Source organism: Microtus oregoni, unplaced genomic scaffold, assembly GCF_018167655.1.
Source record: "Microtus oregoni isolate MIOR12 unplaced genomic scaffold, Mior012 000032F_ref0000030, whole genome shotgun sequence".
NCBI classification, from domain to species: Eukaryota; Metazoa; Chordata; class Mammalia; order Rodentia; family Cricetidae; genus Microtus; species Microtus oregoni.
Window position 1 is genome coordinate 12,331,137 of NW_024543091.1, and position 22,463 is coordinate 12,353,599.

Sequence of the window (22,463 nt, forward strand, 5' to 3'; positions counted from 1 at the left end):
GTGGATGCAGTACCTGTGGAGGCCAGAAGAGGGCATTAGATTCCCTAGAGCTAGAGTTACAGGTGATTGTGAGTCAGTTGACATGGGTGCTGGAGCCTGTGAGCCGTCTCTCTAGCCCCTGGGTGGCTTTTCAAAGATAACCTGGAATAGAGGAAACCCTGTTGAAGTTGGGACCACTTTCCACCTCCCCAGAGCATGGTTTTTCAAAGATAACCTGGAATAGAGGAAACCCTGTTGAAGTTGGGACCACTTTCCACCTCCCCCGAGCATGGTCACCTTGCACCGCTTCACTACTTTGTCACTCACCCTGCTGCATTAGGACCCTGCCTGATGTGGAAATAAACATTTCTAGAAATGTCGAAATAATTAAAAGTCAGTCAAAAGAATTAAAACAAGATGCATTCTCCACTTCCCCTAGAAACTTCTAGTTTGAGGAATGAAGAAGCCTTTAATTATTTACAAAGAAGACCACCCATCCTACACACACACAAACACATACACACACATACACACATGCACGTGCACACACACACACACACACACACACACACACACACGTTCTCTTTGGAGAGCACAGAAGAATCAGGTTCAGAAGTCCCCGCCTGACCCCGCATCCCTGTACAGATAACCAACCGTTTTGGTGTGTGAATATCCTTCCAGCTCTTCCTGATGGGATGATACATACCGAAATTTAAAGTGTTATATTATTAGCTTTAGTACGGAGTACTTGAAAACACACAAAAGTATAGAAACAACCTTAATAACAGGAGAACGGGTTAGGAAGAAAACTTTAAATGCCTATTTATGTTTAACTTTTTAAAAATTATCATTATAAGACATAAATGAAAATGCATATTTATTAATTGGAAACAATTCTTTCATTTTGGGGCTCGTGGGACAATCATGCAAGTAACTCAGGTACTGGGTAGTTTTGTGAACTAGACATAAGCCAGGGTGATCTGGGAGAAAGAATCTCTGGAGAAAATTCCTCTATCAGACTGGCCCAGAGACGAGTCCAAGGGAAATTCTCTTGACTAATAGTGGGAGGGCTCAGCCCATCGTGAGCACCCCTGGCCAGGTGGTCCTGGTTGTGTAAGAAAGCAGGCTGAGCAATCTATGAGTTAGTGATGGTAAGCAGTGAGCCTCATTCCCTCCTTAGTTTCTGCTTCCTTCTCTGCCTCTAATTCCTCCCTTGACTTTCTTTCCTTCATGATGCACTGGAAGCTGTAATACAAACTCTTTTCTCCCCCAAGTTTGTTTTGTATTTTAATAAGGGTGGGCTGGCCTGGAACTCACAAGAGATCTGACTGCCTCTGCCTTCCGGGTGCTGGGATTAAAGGTGTGCACCACCATGCCTGTCCCAGTTTGGTTCTGGACAGTATTTTATCACAGCAGTAGAAAGCAAACTAAGACAACCAGATTAAAGAAAAGCAGAATTCTCTTTCTGATGAAATATTGCTTGTGTTTAGAGTGCTGTTCCCACCACAGGGTGACTCACAACTCAACCAAGACTCGCCAGCAATTGCTCACCGCACACACATATGTAGTCTTTGCTGACAGATTGGTGCCCTGTTCTTAGGGTTACTTTTGTTCCTCTAACAACAGGGGTGGGTGTGTCCGATCCCTTGCATTGGTTCTCTAAGAGCCCTATGTCGTCGGAGGCAGCAATTGGCTGGGGTGGGAAGGACTGGCTAACACACCATCACAGTTGTTCTGTGGGTAAAGGTACCCAAATGCCCATCTTCCCAAGGCAGGGTCACAGGAGTTACTCCCCACCAGACCCGCACTCAGGATGCCTGTTCCGTCTTACTTTAGATGTAGCTCTCAGACTTTACTCCCACCCCCATGTTTGCAGCCCATGTCTCTCAGCTACTACTCAGCTGTTCATCTGCCCCCTCCATTCCAGGATGCTTTCAAAATCGCGAACATGATCATTTCATTTCACAACTGGCCACAGCTGCCTTTAGACCCGGCTCCCAGAGGCCCCTGACCTTGTACAGACACACAAGGTCTCGATCAGTACTTTCAAGGTTCCTCTTTTGTGTGTCTGTATTTTGTCCAGTGCCTGGTGCATGAGTGTCTCTAGCCAGTCAGTGTTTGGGCAAATAAAGGAATAGGGACACGCTGAAGGCTTTTCTATAGTCCTTCTCAGACCGTACACATATAGGAACCTGCTGGGGACCCTGTGAAAATACAGACTTAGATGCAGGAGATCAGGGCTAACCCCAGAGTTCCTAGGTGATGCTGCTGGTTTCTCAGACTCACCCAGAGAAGAAAGGATGCACAGAATCAGGATAGCTTTCAAGCTGGAAGAGTGTGCATTTGGAATTAACTCTTCCTACAGGGATCTTGAAATCATGAGTGTACTTTAGAATTGAAAGAGATGAAAAGAAGTTAGAGATTTTATATGCAGTCCCTGCGCACACCAAACAAGGCTATGGGCTATTCCAGAAGTAAGAGAATAAATAGAAGCCACTTGGTATTAAATTCGCAGGACCAACTTTTTAAAAATCAGGGTCTTACATAGCTCGACTGGCCTTGAACTTCTCCCTGGTCCTCTTGCCTGAGGCTTAGACTGCAGGGGATACAGACGCGCATCGCTACATCATGCTGCACCTGGGAATCTCTCCTTTCCTCTACTTCTCCACCAATCTGATATTTTCCCCTGGAGAAATGTGAGATGTATGGTACTTTGTTCTCCATTACTGAAGTCAGAGACTGGAAGATGCTTTTGTTGCTGACGGGAAGGTGTTGCTGAGCTGGGGGAAGAGAGAAGCTGCCAGCTTTATAATAATTCAGATCCAAGAAATCTGCAGAGAACAAAAGGTATGGGCAACTCATGCCTGTAGTTTCAGCACTGGGGAGGTGAAGGTAGGAAGATGAGAGGCTCAAGGCCAGCCTGGGCTACAGAGTGAGCCAGAGATCAGCCTGGGCTACATGAGAGAAAATTATTTTAAAAACAAACGAACAACAACTACAGAGGGATTTTAGCTCAGGCTCCATGCATTCTGTTCCTGCTGTCCTGACTTCAGACTTAATCCCATCACACTCTCTAGGTCTTTAGAAGTTTCCTTTCACTACACCTAGACTTCTTCCTGCAAGACACATTGAACTGAACACCCTCAGCTCCTGGAAGAAGCATATGAACAGCCTGTTGTCTCTCTCCACCAGTCCTATTTTCTGGACAAGCGTGCAGTGCCTTTGGGTCTTCCTTGAGCAGTCTGCACTAGAGCAGAGACTCAGGAATTCAGCAATTCTTCCCAGAGCGTCTGTCTCTCTCTACACTCTGCCCACAATGGACTACCTTTTCCTGACAAAACTGGTATCTAGTAAGAATCAAGTCCTGAAAAAAATGACAAAACAGAATGCTCAGGATGTATTTGAGAAAAAGTAGGTTGAGTGGTCAGACCAAAAAACCACCCCAAACAAACAAACTCTCCAAACCACCTTCTTCTTCCCCAATGTTTAAACTATTTAATACTAAAAGTTTTCAAAAAGACTATGTATCATGTATATAGCATCTGAAAAAGCTACAAAATAAGCTCTTTTAAAAAAAGATTTATTTATTTATTTATTATGTATACAGTGTTCTAACTGCATGGATGTCTGCATGCATGTCAGAAGAGGACACCAGATCTCATTATAGATGGCTGTGAGTCACCATGTGGATGCTGGGAATTGAACTCAGGACCTCTGGAAGAGCAGCCAGTGCTCTTAATTTCTGAGCTATCTCTCCAGCCCCAAAATGAGCTCTTAAACTCACACAGCACTGAACAATGCAACAGGAGAATTTAAACACCTCTGTTGTATAAAGACACAGGGAATTTGTTTTTCTTTTTGTGATGCCAGGGATACAACCAAAGTGCTTGAATAAGCACTCCACTACTAAGCTACATCTATGCCCATTGTCTGTCTGTCTGTCTGTCTGTCTATCTATCTATCTATCATCTATCTTTTGTTGTTTATCTATCTATTATCTATCTATCTTCTATTGTTTATCTATCTATTATCTATCATCTATCTATCTATCTATCACCTATCTATCTTCTATTGTTTATCTATCTGTCTATCTATCTATCTATCTATCTATCACCTATCTATCTATCTATCTATCTATCTATCTCATCTATCCACCTATCATTTATTGCCTATCATTCATTTACCATCTTCTCTCTACCATCTACATACCTATCTATTTACCCATACACCTATTTATCTTCTATCTATGTTTAAAAAATAGTCTGCATCACATATCCACAAATCTCTAAACATAGCTGTTTAGCCTTGCTTGCTTTTGAGTTTTGCCTTATGTAAGAACATTCTGCTTCATATGTGCACATCTTATATTGGACTGTTGTGCTTTTTTTTATCTCTTCAGAGTAAAGGTTCCAGCAGTTGTCTTTTCACATTTCCAGGAATGCTGTGAGTTTAGAATTACACAAAGAGTGAAATTACTAGATACGTGTGGACCCATGGGTATATGATGATGACAAATCTGTTGTAGCAAAGATGCTAATTTACACGCCCATGGTAACATATAGGTAGTGATATGTGTTCATGAGAATCCATGTTTTCCCTGTCAGCTTGTATCCCCGGAACACAGGCAGTAGAATGTTACACTGCAGCACTTCTGTGCCAAGAGACAATGCTCTTGACTGCATGGGCTGTTAGCTCCCAAGCACCTGAAGAGAGAGGTGAGCCAGAGACTACCATCCAGACTGAGCACTGTGGCCCACATCTGTCTCATCCTAACCGAGGTGGACAGGACACTAAATGGAGATAAGAGATGAAGGTGTCCACTGGGCTTGGCCATGGTCCCACAGTCATGATAGGAGGTAATCAACGGCAAAATGAGACCTGGAAGGGACTTGACGGCCAAATCCTTCATTTTCCATTTAAGGAGACGGAGGCTCACAAAGGTTAAATTACTTGACAAGGTCTAAGAACTAATTACTGCATGAACCTCTCCTTTCTTTTTTTCTTTTTCTTTTTTTTTTTTTTTTGGTTTTTCGAGACAGGGTTTCTCTGTGGCTTCGGAGCCTGTCCTGGAACTAGCTTTATAGACCAGGCTGGTCTCGAACTCACAGAGATCCGCCTGCCTCTGCCTCCCGAGTGCTGGGATTAAAGGCGTGCGCCACCATCGCCCGGCTTTTTTTTTTTAAAGTTTTTTTATTTATTATGTATACAGTATTCTGCCCGCAGGCCAGAAGAGGGCACTAGATCCTATCACATATGGTTGTGAGCTACTATATGATTGCTGGGAATTGAACTCAGGACTCTGGAAGAACAGCCAGTGCTCTTAACCACTGAGCCATCTCTCCAGCCCGACACTTGATTCTTAATCCAGAGTTGCATACTTTTAGTAATTTAAGACAGCATGATGTCATGGATGAATTTCTCAAAGAATGAATAAAATATTATATTCCAAAGGCAGCATGACGTGATTCATAATGATCTTAAATATTCAAATAACCGATCTATTTTTAAAGGTAATTGTTTAACTTAATGACTGAAGAATTTGGTCATGCACACTTCTTTGCTTATGGTGTGCACTGGAGTGATATTCAATGGGATGAGCGGAAGAAAGAGACAACCTCAATTATGGTTTCAATACGCAAAGTTAACTGTACTAAGAGACACGGGTCTCTTGAGGAAAATAAAATAATCCCCAATTAACTTATTGATGATTCTTATTCTTGGATAACGTTCTCAGGAAAATGTGAAGGCACCTCCTTAAAAGGAGGGAGGGAGGGAGAGAGAGAGAGAGAGAGAGAGAGAGAGAGAGAAGCAAACTTCAAATTCTTAAGTTTCAATTAAACTCTCTTTTATGAACCTAATTTAGCTATCTCCTAGGAGACTGGGGGCCGTGAGATTATGGCAGGGCAGTCTCAGTGAACTTCTGCTTTATAGTGTGAGATTACTTTACAACGGGACACAGAAAACTCATTGAAAAGGGACCAATTTGGAGGAGATACTTAGTGCTCTTCAGAGTGAGCATAATAATGGATCATGCTTGTAACCCAGTGCAGGCATCTCTGACTCCCTCACTACAGAGAAAAGAGTCCAGCTGGGGAGGGGAGGTTCAGCACTGAGGGAAGCGCTAGGAATCTGCACAGGAAGCGGCCCCTGCAGCCTACAGGGGAAATGCTCACTCATGTTTACCATGGGAACTGTTCCCGTCCAGATGGGATTCCTCTGCTTCCCCACTCCTGCTCACCCGCCTCGTTCCTCTCTACTTCAAGGAGCCATTCTCCTTTGAAGAACATTTCTTTAGGGCTGGAGGTGGCGCTGACTGGGTCTTGTGCTTGCCTCAAACGCTTGAACGACCTGGATTGGATCCTCAGCGCTGCATAAACTGGGCACGGTGGCATACCCCAGCACCCAGGAAGTGGAGACAGGAGGATGAGAAGTTCAAGGGCATCCTTGGTTACACAATGAATTCAAGACTGGTCTAGGCTACATAAGATACTGCTGCCTTCTTTTTCGGGGGGAATGTTTACATTTAACAATGTCTTTGGTTTGATAATAAAAGCCTTCTGTGTGCCACCCCCCTTTCAATGATAGAATAAAGCTCACCAGGTGTTCATTACTTTGGGGCGAGGGCTTGGAGGGAAAGAACACCTACTGATTTTGCCCAAGAGTGCTGACTATACCATACTGAGTTACTCCTTGCTCAAGTTTTCCTCCTGGCAGCCATTTTAATCAGCACTTCTCCTATTTAATGCGCATGTAGAGCCATTACATAATCACCCCGCTCGCCAGATTGATGATGAAAAGAGGAACTGATTTTTCCAGCTGCATCATTTGGAGTAAACGTTTAACTTTCTTTCTGAGTCCTTCGTCTAACAGCATTAGCGTGACAAATATGTCTTTCTCTAGCATAAGTAATTAGAATTTAATCACTTTAACTGCATCTTAATTACCCCAAATGAATTGAAAGGACATTTAATAGCAAAGATTAAATTGCCTTAATGAACGATTTTTGTGACTTCATCAATACTGGAATCACGGTAGCTGCTCCTCAGCCACTCACCAAGATGCCTGCGATGAGCGCCACTGTCACTAGGTGGCGTGCTTCACTCGCTTGCGCATTTAGCACCCCCCCCCCCCCCCCCCCCCCCCGTCCCCCAATCCTCTGCTTAAGAAGGCAAGAGGAAAAGAAAGTGTGAAGCTCATCGCTTGTTGTGTTCCTCTGACAACCTCTCTTTGAGACTATGAAATCATCATGTTAAAAGAAAGGACTTATGGCAGAAACTGTCCATACTCGGTACCCTGGGACTTATGCAAAGAATGAAGGGCGGCGGGTGCACGGGTGCTGACGGAAACTGAGCTGCTCTCAATTACCAACATACATGCAGAGCTTTCTGTCAGTTTGCTTTGTGTGTGTGTGTGTGTGTGTGTGTGTGTGTACGTGTAGTCGTAACGTATGGATAATAGGCAGGTGTTGTTAGAACAGAGCCCAAGGCAGATGAGAACATCGGCCTCGGAAGCATGGGTGGTCTTGGGCCTTTGGGCCTTCCTCCAGGCATGGGTCCCAGAGGGCCAAGCTTGCCCGTAGAGCATATCTAATGAGATGGGCCTTTCCCATCAATAATTGTTTAAGTGAACAAGGAGAGAGAGAGAGAGAGAGAGAGAGAGAGAGAGAGAGAGAGAGGAGATTCATGTCTGTTACCAACCATTCTGGCTGCTTCCTTGGAGCAGAGCAATTAAGAGAAATCTTGCCTATACATCTGAGAAGAAAGAATGTTTCAAAATTTTTCCTTGAGAGCCCAAGAAGAAAGATTTACTCTCTAATTTCAAGAGCTTTATGATGCATGGACCTTGTTAAATGGACACTTTAGAGGTTAGGCTGGCCTGTGGTGGCCCACGCCTTTAAACCCAGCACTCAGGAGGCAAAGGCAGGCAGATCTCTGTGAGCTCTAGGTCAGCCTGGTCTACAGAGTGAGTTCCAAGACAGCGAAGGATACATAGAGAAATCCTGTCTTGGAAAAAAAAAAACAAGAAATCAAAAACCGATCGAGAGAGAGAGAGAGAGAGAGAGAGAGAGAGAGAGAGAGGACAGCAAGTCAGATGTCCACATTCTGAGTGCATTGACTGTGGTCTGGAACTGTCCACAGAGGCCAGTGGTGGAGAACATGCTTGGCCAGTGCCTTGGGGAAAATGAGTCCAGGGCATCAGTATACCTCAGTGAAGCGATCAGAGACACATTATTTCAACCCACTACAGAGAACACTGGAGAAAGCAAAGGAAACTACCACACCCCATATAGATTCCCAGACCCCCACACACATTAAGGTCACCTGGGAGCCCAGGTCACACCTCACTCAATTAGACTGGAATATCTGGGGTTGCAGCCAGACAGTAGTTGTTTAAGTCTTTAAGTGATTTCTATGTGCAGTAAGACTTATGAGCCATTGACACAGACAGAGTATTAAATGGCAATGTCTACCTACCGCAGCATGCAATAAGTAGAAGGTGAACAACCAGCTTAAATTCTCTCCTTTTTCATTGGTATGACAGAGCTGACGAATTGTCTTCTAGGGTTGGGCTCTGCTTAGCTGTTGTCTTATTAAATCTACACATTAGAGGGATGGAAATGTTCTAGAAGCTATTTGTTCCATTGTAACATCTTTGGGAAGAAACCCATGTTGCCGATAGAACATTAAGACCTTGATAAATAATTGTAAGATTGTATCAAATGGTCACATTGTCACATGGCTGGCCTAGTCACCTGTCACATCAGCAAGAAAGTAAGCTTTATCATAGGGAATATAATAGTTTTAAAATAAAAGCCTGTAAAGTGGGTGAGATAGGAATGGAAGACTGTGTACTAAGCTAATTTACATTTGAAATAAGACCTTCCTTCTTTGCGGACTGTGAGACTGATGTTTTCCATATAGACAGAATGTGGCTATCTTCTGAAGGTGCTCACTTGTCTTATTCAAATGTCGACACACAGAAAATAATCTGTGATGCCTATGGATTTAATTTTTTATTATAAATATGTTCAATGACAAACATAACTTCATGAGATTCTTTTTCTGTAGCAACCTTTGGTTGGGGGGGGCATTCAATTTTACCAAAGTGTGGAAATCTTATTACTTAATTAGGGTCTGAAATGAAACCAGTTATTTCACTTTTGAGCCACTGGGGTTGAGTTACAAAAACGAGCGTGTGTTTAAATACTTCATTATATGCAGTTTACAGAGAACACTGGGCATTGCCACTTCAAGGACGTGGCTGCCACTGATTATGGAAGCCCAGGAGTGAGACACCTGGGAACTTCCTTCTAAATTACCTACAGCCATTAGAGTTGAATATTTCCTCTTCTTGACAAGAAAACCAAGAATGGATTTTTACCAGTATGCTCTGTAAGAACTGTTGCTTGGGAGAACTTCGGGGACCAGCGTGTTTGATTAGCTGAATTTGCCACGGATGTGGAAGATGATGACATCAAACAGCTAGTGTAACAACCTCCTTAAAGACCTGGTAGATTAGAGATGACTATAGATTTTTCCCCAGCACGGATCAAAGGGACTGAATTGAACGTTTTAGCTTAATGATCCAACTCTTGTCACACCCATAGGGACGCAAATTCCGATTTTATATGCTGGTGTGCACGTGCCACGCCACGTGGGGACAAACCAATCAGCCCCTGATCTTTGACGACGGTTTTGATCTTTTTGACGACCCGACAGGGCCAGTGTTTATTCTTGGAGGGGCCTCCCGCTCTCAAAAACTTCTAAATATTAGCTATTAATGTTTCTTTGCTGCAGCGTGGAATCCTGTATCTTCCCAGTTGCCTCTTTAGAGATGGAGCCCAGCCTTAGGCTGCGAGGCGGTGGGGATCTGTCCAGGGTCCTGACTCTGGGCCAGGGTTTCATGCCTGCAGGCTCCGACAGCCCTTTCACTCACCCCACGGGAGAGGAAAACAAAGGCTTCCAAGCTTAAGGCCTGGGGGCTGCGTTCTGACTCACTCTGGCCAGTTAGCTGGGAAGCAAGCCAAACAAAGGAACTGTTAATCTGTGCGGACTATATTGGTCCCAGCTTCCGACTTCAGACTGCCAGGGTCACCCCTGCACTCATCGTTCCTCTTAGGTAAAAATATGTCAGAGAGCATAATTCCGGCATGGAACCGAAATAGTCACCCTTTCTGGGTAGGTTAGAGTTCGGGGTGTAATTGGTAGGGAAGGTAATCGTGTCTTCCTTGATGGGGGCCTTTGATAGGCATCCTCTTCCTCCTCCACGCCTTCTTACTACCAAAATACTGCTTAAAAAAATCTTTAGGACAAGGATGCTCTAAAAACAAAGCCTCGGCCAGCCTAATGTCTATCTCCTGTTCCCTCTCCAGGCGGTCACTAGGGGGCGCGCGCAGCGTCCTCTGCGCTGTCACCCCAGCTGCAGCAAAGCTAACCTAGGTTCCGAAGTCCCAGAGCAAAGCCAGTTCACCCCTGACTCTGCTGAGCTCGCAGGGGGCAAAAAACGTCAAAGATAGTCACATTTTAGGTTTTGGAATGGCTTTACTGCTACGATCTACCTGTACTATTGTAGTTTTAAGTGATTGGGTCTGAAGTGATCGCAGTACGTTGACCCTGGGTCTTTGGGATGACACTCGAATTATCCAAGGATCTCTGGGTTGCATCCTGGAGTGGGAGTGATAGGTCGGCACCTTTTGAACATGCCATGGGGTTTGTTTCTGGTGGGCGTCCTTCTTTGCCGGCCACAAAATCACCACACCGCAGCCACCAGGTCTCCTTCAGCCTCAGAAAGCAGGCTTAACCCGGTACAAAAACTACAATCGCTAATTATCGCCACAGGCACCCATCAACCTCGCTGCACTTCTTCTCCTCATGGGATGCCGTTGCCACCAACAAAAAAACGCACAAAGGCAACTATTGTCCCACTGAGGGGACAGATAGTCTGTAAGAAAGATGTCGCTCAGAGCCTTCTGGTGACTGTCCCCAAGTCCTTTTGACTTTACATCCGCTTAGGGTGTGTGTGTGTGTGTGTGTGTGTGTGTTCCGATTACCCCAGTTCACCCCCACCATTCATCCCTGGAGGCTCTGGGACTCTCGGTTGCCTTCTGATAACGGGTTATCCCTTAGCCACGCTGAGAGAAAGCAATCCCAGGCCTTGACCCCAGCCTCCAAGGCGGACACGGTCGGTCGCGCCCTGCCGGCCCTTTGTTCAAGCGGCAGAGGGCTAGGAGCAGCTGCACCACGGGAGAGTCACAGTGCAGGGGGCCAGGGAATCGGCGTGGCGGTGCCGCTTTCCCTTCCCACTCTGGAGCCCAGGAGCTCTTCGAGTCCTGGCATCTCTCATGCCCAGTCCCGCCCCCCCCCGCCCCCACCAGTCTCTCCACCCAGAATTCTTCTGGGATTGAACCACTGCGGTTCTTCGGGGCCAGTCTGGCTCTCCTGCCTGGCTCTCGCTGCCGGGGCAGCACCGGACACTTGAAACGTCACTGGTCGGGATAAATATTAACACAAAAGCAAATGGACGTGTGCAGAGCCAGTTATCAATCAACCAGGCCGCAAGGCCACTCACAGCAAACACGGCCCAGGTTGGGTTGGGCAAGACTTTCTCAGGGCTACTTCCAGGTAGAGCACCCCCCCCCCCACCTCCTAGTTTAGATCTGCCTCTAGCACAAAGGAGCAAATACCCGACCGTAAGGGGGCGAAGTACCGGGTGCCGAAGAGCAGACCATCTTCACGTTGGGCTCTGGAGGTCTCCTCACCTCTGGCAGGGCTGAGTGCCCAGCACACATCCTTGCCTGGGCTGAGGACCTGAGCCAACACCACCTTCCGGGTGCACAGTGTTAGTCGCACTCACTTGTGGGTGTCTCTTGCAGTCTTTTCCCCGCGCTGCCAGCTGCCGCCGAGGGGCCAAAGCCTTCTGGAATATTTAATTGGAAGCTAATCTCCTACTGTCTTGATAGACGCCCACGTCAGAGGCGGGGCACCCAGCTTAGCTTCCCCACCCCACTCAGGACCAGAAGCGGCGTGTGTCTGGTCACGCTGCGTTTTAATGAGCAGCAGCAAGCATTACGTTGAGGCAACATATATTGATTTTTAAAAGGTAGTTAATTTGGTGAGAATTTCCTCCAGTCTTTCACCAGCGCTTGTAATTTATACATTCTTCTGGCGCCTCCCCAAACATACTGCCACGTGCAGAGGACTCTGACCCTCCAAACACGCTGCTTGGAACGTGGGTCCCAGAGAGGACTGAAGAAACCACTCTTCCCCCCTCCCCCCAGGAGTGAGGGAACTCGGTCAGGCCTTACAAAGGGCTAGAGAAAAGATGAGGGTTTAGTCTTAAGGGCTACAGTTAGCAAAACTGCAGTGGCTGGTGATGGGGAGCCAGCCCTGAGTTCCTGCGGCTGTCTAGGCAAAGCATCAGACTATCAGTCCTTAGACTCCATCACTGAGGCCTGCTGGTCACCTTCCCAAGGATCAGAAGCTTCTCTTAAGAAGGGAAGAAGAAGAAGCAGAAGCAGAAGCAGAAGCAGAAGCAGAAGCAGAAGAAGAAGAAGAAGGGCCTTGATTTCCAGGCAGAGTGGATGATTCTGGGTTTCTTGCATGTGCATCCTGCCCCTCATAGCAGACTTAGATTCCAGTCTTCTCACCCCTTTATGTTCCAGAAACAAAAATGAAAGAGGTGGTGCTCCAATCCGTCTCAGGACACCCAGTGTCCTTGGGATCCGTGTCAGCTCGAGCCTCCTACTTTCCACACATTCTAGGAAAAGGCCACATGCTTGGAGCCAAGAATAACAGAGCTACTCATTTGGACCTAGTGTACAGACACTCTTTGGTGACCTTCTGGGTCCCACGAGCACCTGCTCAGCACCCAACTCATGCCTTTAGTGTGCAGGTTCTAGAACTTAGTTTTCATTCACTGGGCTCCCCAGCACCAAGCACCAGCCCCTCCCCAACTCAGCTTTCTTATCTGGAAGTCAGGGGGCTTTGCACAGAATAGACACGCTAGGTTTCCAGGAGGAGGCACTCAGCACAGGACCTACCAGTCCCTCCTTCCAGGGTGTGACAGAAGACCATGTGGGGTGCCGCTGATGTCTGGAGTGTCTTCACCAAGTGGTGGGATGGGACTTTCGCGAGAGAGTACGGCTTTTTTATCCACATTTCCGTGCCCCACACAGGCTAGCCTCAGAGCCCTCCCTACCTGCCTGGAAGTCGGGAGCCCTGGTTTCAGACGAGGGTGCTATGGAAGGTTCTGAGGGAACAATGGGAGAGCAGCAAGATCAGCTGCACCGCGGGGACTCAATGGGCCCACCAGGGGCTCCAACGCCACATAAAGTCATAGTGGAACCGTGAGGCTTAGGCATTCGGTCGGCCCTCGGCCAGGCCAGGGTCGCCTTGTCCTTTGCCTCACTCACTCCTGGGAGTAATAACCCTAGCCTGCCTTGGGAACTTTAGTTAGCCTGGAAATTCTGGGCGGCCAGAGGCTGAAGCAGCGTGGCACCTACCACCGAAGGCCTCTAGAGCCCAGATGCAGGGAACACTAGGGTAGCCCGCGCGGGCTAGGATTCCAGGCTAGTCCGCACCTGCCTTTCCCCGGCTTCTCATTGGTAGGCACCGGGTGGGGGAGGGGGATCGGCCGCATGCTTTGATTTTAGTCGGTGAAACGGCTCAGTGCCCTCGGCTCAGAGCGGATTGACTGTCTCTGGTTCTCTAGGGACGAATTAATGGAGAACGATCAGTTAATTAACAAACCCTCATTCCAGCGTTTACCTTTCTCTTCACCAAGACTCAGACCTGGGCGCAGGGCTCAGATGAGGCTGTATGTGTCTTGAGGCCCGGTGGGGGTGGGGTGGGGTGGGGGGACTTGGACACAGGAGTCAATCAACGCGGTAACCTCCACCCAGGTCTCATGAACACAGTCCGCCCCTAGGCTGCCCTCTTCTCGCCTCTTCAAGGGTCGCCGAGTGTGTCTGAATCCCTGGTGCGGTTCATCATCTGGGCTCAGCTGTCCACTAGGTCTCCTGGCCCACTACGGGAGTCAGGTATGTGCCTGCTCTTGGCAGCTGAGTCTTTCAGTACTCAAAATCAAACAACCTGCTAGGGGTTTGGAACTGGGAGCCCGGCTTGCTGATTTGGGGAACATTTACATACTCCCACCCAAGAGCACAGAGACTTAGATGAAAAATCACGAAAACGAAAAAACGAGTTGTCAGCGGTGATCCCTGGGCTCAACGGGAAGTTCCTGGGGACCTGGTCACTGTCTGTCTCTGTCCCTCTCCTTTCCACAGCCGGTTACACGCGCAGCCCATGTGTGGTAACCTTGGCGAAGCCAGGTTTGGAATCTGTGTACACACCCTACCGAAGTGTTGCTCCCCGGACGTGCGGCGCCAATAAAATGGGGCAAGAGTGAGTGGCCGCAGCCAGCTCAGCCAAATATTGACCGGCAGCGTGAGTAGCGCCAGTCCCGCGCCGGGTATGTGCCTTGTGCAACCGGAGTAGTTTTAGGTTTTCTTCGTCCCTTCCTAAACCCGCTATGTTCCTCTGAGAACCACACAACCAGTGTTCCACCAGGTTCTAAGAGTCTCTCGGCCTGAGGCTCAAAACCCTGCAGTTCTGTCCCCGAGCACAAATGCGACCCCGAAGCCACCGTGGCCGCCTTGTTCCCACAGCCCAATGCACTGAGCCCCTGGAGGAGAAGGTCGGTTGCCTAAGCTGGCTCTTCCAGGTCTAGGAAAGAAAGGGGAGGCGGAGCGGGACGAAGCGCGCCCAGCCTTCTCTCATTCCCTCCCACCTTCAGTCCCTTATCTCGCCCACGCGCCCGTCGGCTCACCTGCTAAGCGGAGCGCGGACATGCGCTGGAACTCCGGCTCCTGCAGCCACTTCCACATTCTCCGGAAGGTCTCCCGGCCGGACTTGAGTTTGCTCCAGGGCTTGGGGTTTCGCAGCAGGTCCGAAAGGGTCCCCTGGGAACGGCAGAGCACCCTCTGCGCGAAGATGGCCTGTGGGATGCTGTAACGTTTGAGCTCGGTGGTGATACGCTGAGCCACCTCTTTGGTATTGATCTCTTCCATCTGCCCTGAATTACTTCCATTGCTGACCTGCGAGCCGGTCACCGAGGGGTTGGGCTCCCGGGCTGTGCCCAGGAGCTGTCCGTGGCCCTGGGCATTCAGGTGGGCATGGGGATGGTGCGGAGGAAGGCCGTTGATGGGCACCATGCCGGCCGAGGTGGGCGTGAGGTGCTGCTCTCCGTGGCGACCGAGCATGGCAGGGTGGTGGGCTTCAAAGCCATTTGGGGTAAGCATCTTGTCGGTGGGCATAGTCGCTCCGGGATGAGCATAGTGGGGAAGCCCTTGCTGGGAGTTGTGAATGCTGCCCAGACCGGAGCCAGAGAGGGGCGAGAGGCTCTGGCCCATGCCAGCCACGTCCTTGTGGTAAGGGGTATAGAGGTTATTCATGGAGGCTAGCCCGCGCTCATCCCGCATAAGAGTGAAACTACCACTCACGTTGCCCGCCAGGCGCTGGTGGTGGTGTGGGTGGTGGTGGTGATGGTGGTGGTGATGGTGGTGAGGGAACTTGTCGGACACAGTGGAGATGGGCGGCAGCGGCTGCAGAGGGGTTAAGGTGGTGTAGGTGGTGGGCATGCTCATACCTGGGGGAGTTTCACAGGCCATGGTCATGGTGGGGTGCAGGGGGCCAGCCAGGCTGTGCTCAGTGGCGCGGTGGTGGTGGTGGTAATCGCTGCCTCCGCTGCCGCCGTCCAGCAGGGACGCCATGCCCATGGAACGCGGGTGAGCCGGAGGCAGGTGGCTGCCGCGGTGCCCCACGGAGCTGCGCGCGTGAGGGCTGCCGCCCAGCAGGTCGGCAGGGGCGGGCACCGGCTCATGGCTCACCCCGTGCAGCTCGCCGATCGCCTCCATGGTCAGCTGCGCGTTCATCGTGATGCGGGCGAGCGGGCTGCAACATCGATGTGGCCGGGCAGAGGCGGCGAGGGGCACAAGGAGTCCAGTCTTCACATCGGCTGCCGGCGACTGTGGCCTTTCTTTCTCTCACTGTGGGGATCTGTGTCTCTCTCTCTTTCTCTGTGTGTCTCTCCTTCTCGCTTGCTCCCACCTTCCCTTCTGCTTTTTTTTTTTTTTTTTAATATTAATCTCCAAAAAGGATCCGCGCTGTTGGGAGAGCGCGGTGCCCCCTAGCCTGCCCAGCCTGGCCCCCTCTCGCCCCTCTCCTTAGAATCGTGCTGCCCCCGGCTCCCTTAACGCAGCCCGTGCGCCTGCCGCGGCTGCTATTTGCCTGCGCCGCCCGCCAGCTCGAGCCATGGCTCGGTTACTGTTGCAGACTGTGGCCGCGATTCGGTAGCCGCCGCTGCCGCCGCTGCCCGCCCTCACGCCCGCCGGGCGCAGCACGCATGCGCGCTTCTAGACCCCGCCCCCGCGGTCCCAGAGCAAGGGCTCCGTGACGTCCCAGTACAAATGAACGGGAGGGGGGGGGGGGCGGAGAGCTTTCTCGGTGGCGCCGGACGGCCCCGGAGCGGTGCGCACGTGCACGGGACGCGCGCAGAGCGCGACCTGGAGCCGCTGCCACAGTCCCGGGAGGCTTGCTTTCCCCCTGGTCTTCCTCCCTGCCTCCCTCTCGCTTCCCAGTCCCAGATTCTGTTGCCTGGCTTCTGTCACAGTGGGTCAGCTAGATTAGAGAGTTAAAGTTCCTGGGTCTGAGTGGCTGTTTGTCTGTGCAGGTTACCCGCGAGGGGCCGGGAATTGTGCCATGGCCCTCGCCGACTCTTCCACTCGCCCCCTCCCCCCCGGGCTTTATTCCCTGGAAGGTCTCTGGAGACGAGCTCATTCCCCATCCTTAAATGCCTGGGCTACGGGCCCTGAGAGGTGTATACCTTAAAGGCCTATGTCAGCGTGGCCACAGTTGAACTGGCACCTACGAACCTCCTGGGTACTCCTAGATCCACCTTTCCCCATCTGAGCCAAGGGCAGAAGATCGTACAGTGCCTTGAGTCCAGATCGAGGCCACACCTCGCTCTCCCAGACTTCAGAGGAGGTCTTCCATTATGCTCCCAATTAAGGCGGCTCTCCACTTCTGTTAACTCTGCTTGGAGGATCGTGAGGTGGACTAAAGAGAGTGCCTGCATGGGCTCCCTGGTTAACATCAGGGGTTGGTCTTTTAGTTACTCTACAGCATTCATAGAAAAGCACCTAGAGGTTGCTGCTACTCTGGAGGAGAACCCACGCAGGCAGAGTGCACGCAGCCGCGCTGGTCTCTGCTTGGCCCGCAGGGACGCTCTCCTCTTCTCGGCGTCCCTGCAAGAAGCCTCCAGATTTGAAAATCAATTCAGCTCTGGGCATAATTGCGCCCCTGTCACAGTCACGCTCCAATCCGGAATTGAACCCGGGCCTTTAGCCTGGTGGGGACGCGTGGGGAGGCCCCCAGTGTGGGACACACACCCGGCCGCCACATGCCGCGGCTTTCTTTTATTTACAAAAGAAAGAAAGAAAAAAGTCTGTAACAAAAGGCAGAGCCTTGTCTGCTTAGGTGCTTTTATCCCTTGGAGAAAGGACAGATGTGCCCATTGTCAGGCCCTTGGCAGTTATGGCCGGGTCAGCGCCGAGCCTCAGCCCGGGGCTAGCGGTGTTCACAATAAGGATAGCCTCAGAGCCAGGCTTTCAGGGCTCAGCTACTAAACAAAGTGTCTGAGGCCTGCTATGTGCCAAACAGAGAGCCCATTGCCTATAAACTGTTTTTCAGAGGCTAGGACTGAGTCGTGGAGGTGGTGTCTGTGAGGAAAATTTGGTATATGGTGAATCCTGCGGCCGAAATCCCATCAGCTAAGGCACACAGGGGCTCATCTCTTAGCCTAGGTCCCTGCCACCAACAGCCCAAGACCACTTCAGGCCAGTCAAGGTCAGTGGGTACAGTAAGACTTCCTAGAACACTGGGCTCTGGGACTTAATTTGCTGGGTCTCATCATCAGAAAGCCTCCATCTGATCCAAATAACTCCCGAAGATTCTAATTTTTGTCTATTTGGCCATGATCATTTAGGAATCTGGAGTTACCCCCCACCCAGGAAAAAGTCTTTGGGGGGGGGGAGGATACACTGGCTAAAACTAAAATTCACTAATTTATTTTTAAATCATCTCTTCAGACACATTCAAGGGTAAAATATTTTCTCTCTAGTAAATCAGCTTCAGAAGCCAAATCCACATTGCCTTATTATTTTTGAGCCCCCTTCCTGTAGTATATAGTACTTGCCTCTCATATAAGACCAAAGGATGAATTAAAGCAATCTCGGCTCAACTGTTTCTGCCGTCACATTTTAATTTCATTGAAATGATTGTTCTGCCCTTATGACCATCTCTTCCTGAAAGACAGTTCGTTTAAAAAATTAAAGAAATTACTATACAAATTGTTCATCCTCCAGTCCGTTAGAGACTTAATCTTAGAAGTCCTCCTTCATGAAGACTCCTGGCTGAGGTCCTGGAGCCCACCTGAAGAAGGGTGGGATCGTGGGAGCTCAACTCTGCTCAGGTAGCAAGGGGCTTCATCAAAAAGGTGGGTTGTTTCAGCTTTGGTTCCCAAGGGAGAAAGGGAGTTCTGGAAGGGTCTCTTGGCCTTGCTCACTTCAGTGTTTGACACCGCACTCCTTACAAAGGGACCTGAATCTCGCACTGCAGGACTTGGTTCCCGAATCTCCCTCTCCCTCCTCTTCCATTTCACACCTATTAATGACGCATCGTTTTCCTGTAGTTGCTGAGTCAGAAGCGCCGTGTCTTTTAACCTCTCAGAAGCATTTCCTGTCGCTGAGTATGGTGTGGAGAAAGCATGCTTTCTCCTCTGGCCTCTGAGAGATTGTCAAATGCCAGGAGACTGGGTTATCTTTTGTTACCTTGTTTCCTCTTCTCAGAGTGCCCAGCACAAAGCTTGGCTCCCTTAGGTGTACTCCAAGGAAAGAGAGAGCAAGAGTCTGCAGAAGAATTCCTTGAAACTGGAGCGATACACGTGTGAGGGGAAGGAAAGGGCTTCGATCCCAAGCAACTGCAGGAGAATTAAAGGAAAAAAACAATGCCCAAAATTATATTAAAACATACGTGTTTTAAAAACAGGAACTAAAGGCTCAACTAGATGCTTGTTACATGTATTTTCATGTTGGAAATCAGTTTTTTTTTCTACTGAGGACTGAACTTAGGGCCTTGAGCTGGACAAAGACTATCACTGATGTTTATTTTGTAAATGTCTTAAGTGCCTGGGAGAGGTAGGTAAATGAAATTTGTCCTCTGCTAAATAGACTTCAGTTTGCAGGAAACACCCTCAGACTTGGGGGAAAAGGCCACACAAGATTCTCTAAGAAGAGTCCATGCTATGCAGTCAATGGCTTACTTTTCTTCGAGAGTAGTGGAGATATAACATATGGACCATTCCAAAGACACGTTTCTAGGCTCTCCGGACCATCAAGTGCTCGGTTTCTGTTTGGTGTCTGGCAGTCCTGGGGTTCAGCAAATATTCCCATCCCCTGCTTCAGGGTGAGAGACCCTTGGTTACAGCTTCTGAAGCCTCCAGCATTTCTGAAGCTTGCGTGGCTAGCATGAAACTCCTGCGGAGGGACCTGTGGGCAGCATCTGGTTACAGCAGAACCCTTGATAAATGGGGTGAAGGATTTGACTACAGACACTTCCAGCAGGGTTCTACTGTCTTCCTCTAGAGTCTTTTCATCTCTGGAGAAAATTTATTCAGAAAATTGCTGTTTGTGCTTCGAAAAGACGAGAATTTTAGAATAAGTGGTCTGGTGCTGCATTATTGAAAAAATTAAAACAACAAATTAATTTCCAGTTCCATGCGATGTGACACACCCTCCCCAATCCCGCCCCCGCTCCACAGGGGGAAAATAGTGACTTCTCATTGGGGTGGAGGACGTGGGAACCAATGATTCTAGCGTCTCTCTTCAAACTTTGTTCCTGTATTTATTGTCTATATGGTTTTTGTTCATCTCTCCGGCTAACCTCACTCCTCTTTTTCCTTCCTAAATATTGTGTTGCACATGAAAATGATTTTAAACTCAGCATTTTTTTTTTTTTGCGCCACCCGTTCTTTCATCTCCTGTCCCCTCATAGTCCCAAAGAAGATGGCCGAGGAAGGGCTGTCAGCTCCCTCTAACCCCAGCTTACATGGAGTTCCAGGAATTGCTTAGAGCCGCCTTGGTGGCGGTCGGAGAACTGACCACGCGAGAGCATCTCTGGTTACTTCCTGGGCAAGGAAGAAAACCACCCGCTCTCCTGGGACCCTGGGTGAACTATCAACGGATTCTTCTCGGTTGAAACTCTTTCTGGGAGTCGCCTACTTTGGTAAAGGCTCTGCACGTCTTCAAGCCAAGAACGCTGAAGAGGTGTCACACTGGCCCTGGGACTGAGGGAGAAGCTTCTAACTCCTGGGTGACAGGTGGCAGGGCCCAGCGCTGGACAAGGTTAGCCTCACTCACTGGAAATTGGTTTTCTGTAGTCTGACTTTCAGTGGGTTTTCTCTTTTGGTTAGAATTCTATATTAATGGAGGAAGAACCCTGACCAAGATTGTGAGGGAGCCGGTGAGGAGACGACAGAACTTTTCAGATTTTGGGCAGCGGTGAACACCACTTTTCCAGCCCTCGTCTTTTGGAAGTCCGCGACGGATTAGCAGTGGGCCGTCTGATGGTGGAGAGTGTCAAAGCTGGGAACTGAAAAGGCAGGGTTAAAGTGAGGACCCTCCTGTTGATGTCATTCAAAGCCACTCAAAGTAAGGAAAACTCAGAGGGTGGACCAAGCGCCAATTGTATTAGCAACGCTCTCTAGAACAATATTTTTCTCCGACGTTGGAGATAATTACTAAAGAGCAGAAGTCACCAGCCACCACCCAGCCGGGAGCCTCAGACGCAGCCCAGGGCTTGGAGCAGCCAACCTAACCCAAGCCCGGCCCGACGCGCGCCCACTTGGCGAACTCCACCGTCGCCCAGCAACGCCGCCGACGCAGGCCCAGAACAGCTGCACTTGGGAAGGAGGAAAACTCTTTAAACAAATCATTTTGGTGTCTAATCAATTAGTGTTTGCGCAGTCAAGTACCATAGATTTAACAGAATAATCGTTACTGCCCTTGTCTTTATTTGACCCGCAGACACCTAGAAGATTTAAAAATAAAACGCAGGTGTTCTGAGCGCCTGCCCTGTTGCCTGCACCTCCCTCCTCGGCCTGCTCCGCTGGGCGCTGGGTTTGACTTTTGGTTTTACCAAGACGGGGGTGGGGGTGGGGCGCGGCGGAGGGACTCATATTTTTCTTTGTCCTTCACTTTCCTACTTCACCCTCCCCCATTTCCGACTTGGCCCTTCACAAATCAGTCACCTTATCGGTGTGTCCCCATCCTCGACGATCTCTGACCCAGAGACTCTGTGCCCTGGCCCTTTTGCCTGATGGTGTAGTATTATGGAGTGGACCACTGTCAGTCCGCTGGTCCACCCCAGTCTCCATACCTCGGCCCTCACGCGCCTTTCAGAACCTGTCCAAGACACAAGGTGTCTCGTGCTTGACCTTCAGTTTCTATGGAGTTGGGGAAAGACCTTGGCCAGGGCATGGGTCTTGCATGCCTTAGGGGTCTTGCTCCACAGATCTCTCTCTCTCTCTCTCTCTCTCTCTCTCTCTCTCTCTCTCCTCTCCTCTCCTCTCCTAAAGGGAAAAAGGAAAAGTAGAAAAGCTTTGGTCCACATCCATTACCCCATCACTACCCGACTGGTAAATAGGGTATGCCAGCCGGTGGGACTGAAGAAGAGCCAAGCCAGAGGATTGTTAAGGTACAGGGTACTGCCTATCAGAGGCAGGCTTCTCTAGGCCAGGGCCATCCCAAGGTCTATGAATCCGTCTGGAAGGTCTCCAGACTCTTTCTTGTGCCTTGACCTTGAGTTGTTTACAGATTTCACATGTGGATTCTTCTCTGTGTGTGTGTGTGTAGCTGGTTAGATACACTAATGTGTTTCCCTACACCCGAGATGAGGTCCCAGACCACTGAAGGATGTCAGTAGGGCCTGTGGGAATATGTCCATGCAGGTGAGAAACTTTGGAAGACCCAGGCTGCCCAAATACTTGCAACCACAGTGGAGCCGATGCACCTAGGTTGCTGGTTTTGTTAAATGTAAGGCTGCAACTCTACAAGCAGGGCATAGGTGGGAGATGAAACTGCAGGTGAGTCTACCTTCCTGCCACCTTGCCAGAGGCCCCAAACACTCCAGAGTGTTACCACCTGTTTGGAAATGCCTGGCGCCCCAGGTTCCAAAAGCACTAGAGGAATCTTCTTTTCAAAAATAAATGATTAGAATGTGCTTGACTAATGCCCGTATTTTCCTGTTTAACATACATTAATCCAAGGAACAAAAAATCAATATTGCTAACAACATTGCAAACAAATTCTAGTCCATCTCACACAAAAACCTCAGATTTTCAACCACTCCTATCCCCCTGAATTTGTTAAT

The 22,463-nt window shown here is 49.3% G+C and overlaps 1 protein-coding gene across 2 annotated transcripts in view; it reads right to left on the reverse strand.

Annotated features, from left to right (window-relative positions):
* Onecut1 (one cut homeobox 1) overlaps nucleotides 1–16,101 on the reverse strand; it is a 36,014-nt gene extending 19,913 nt beyond the window's left edge. The window contains exons 1-2 of one of the 2 annotated variants that reach the window (XM_041679348.1): nucleotides 14,806–16,101; nucleotides 11,775–11,895 (exon numbers count right to left, since the gene is read on the reverse strand). In XM_041679348.1, coding sequence (XP_041535282.1) covers nucleotides 11,819–11,895; nucleotides 14,806–15,910 — 1,182 coding nt within the window. In that variant the 5' untranslated portion in view covers nucleotides 15,911–16,101 and the 3' untranslated portion in view covers nucleotides 11,775–11,818. Of the gene's footprint in view, nucleotides 1–11,774; nucleotides 11,896–14,805 lie in introns of those variants that run through there. The other variant, XM_041679347.1, reaches the window with a different exon arrangement.
* Nucleotides 16,102–22,463: the final 6,362 nt, after the last annotated feature.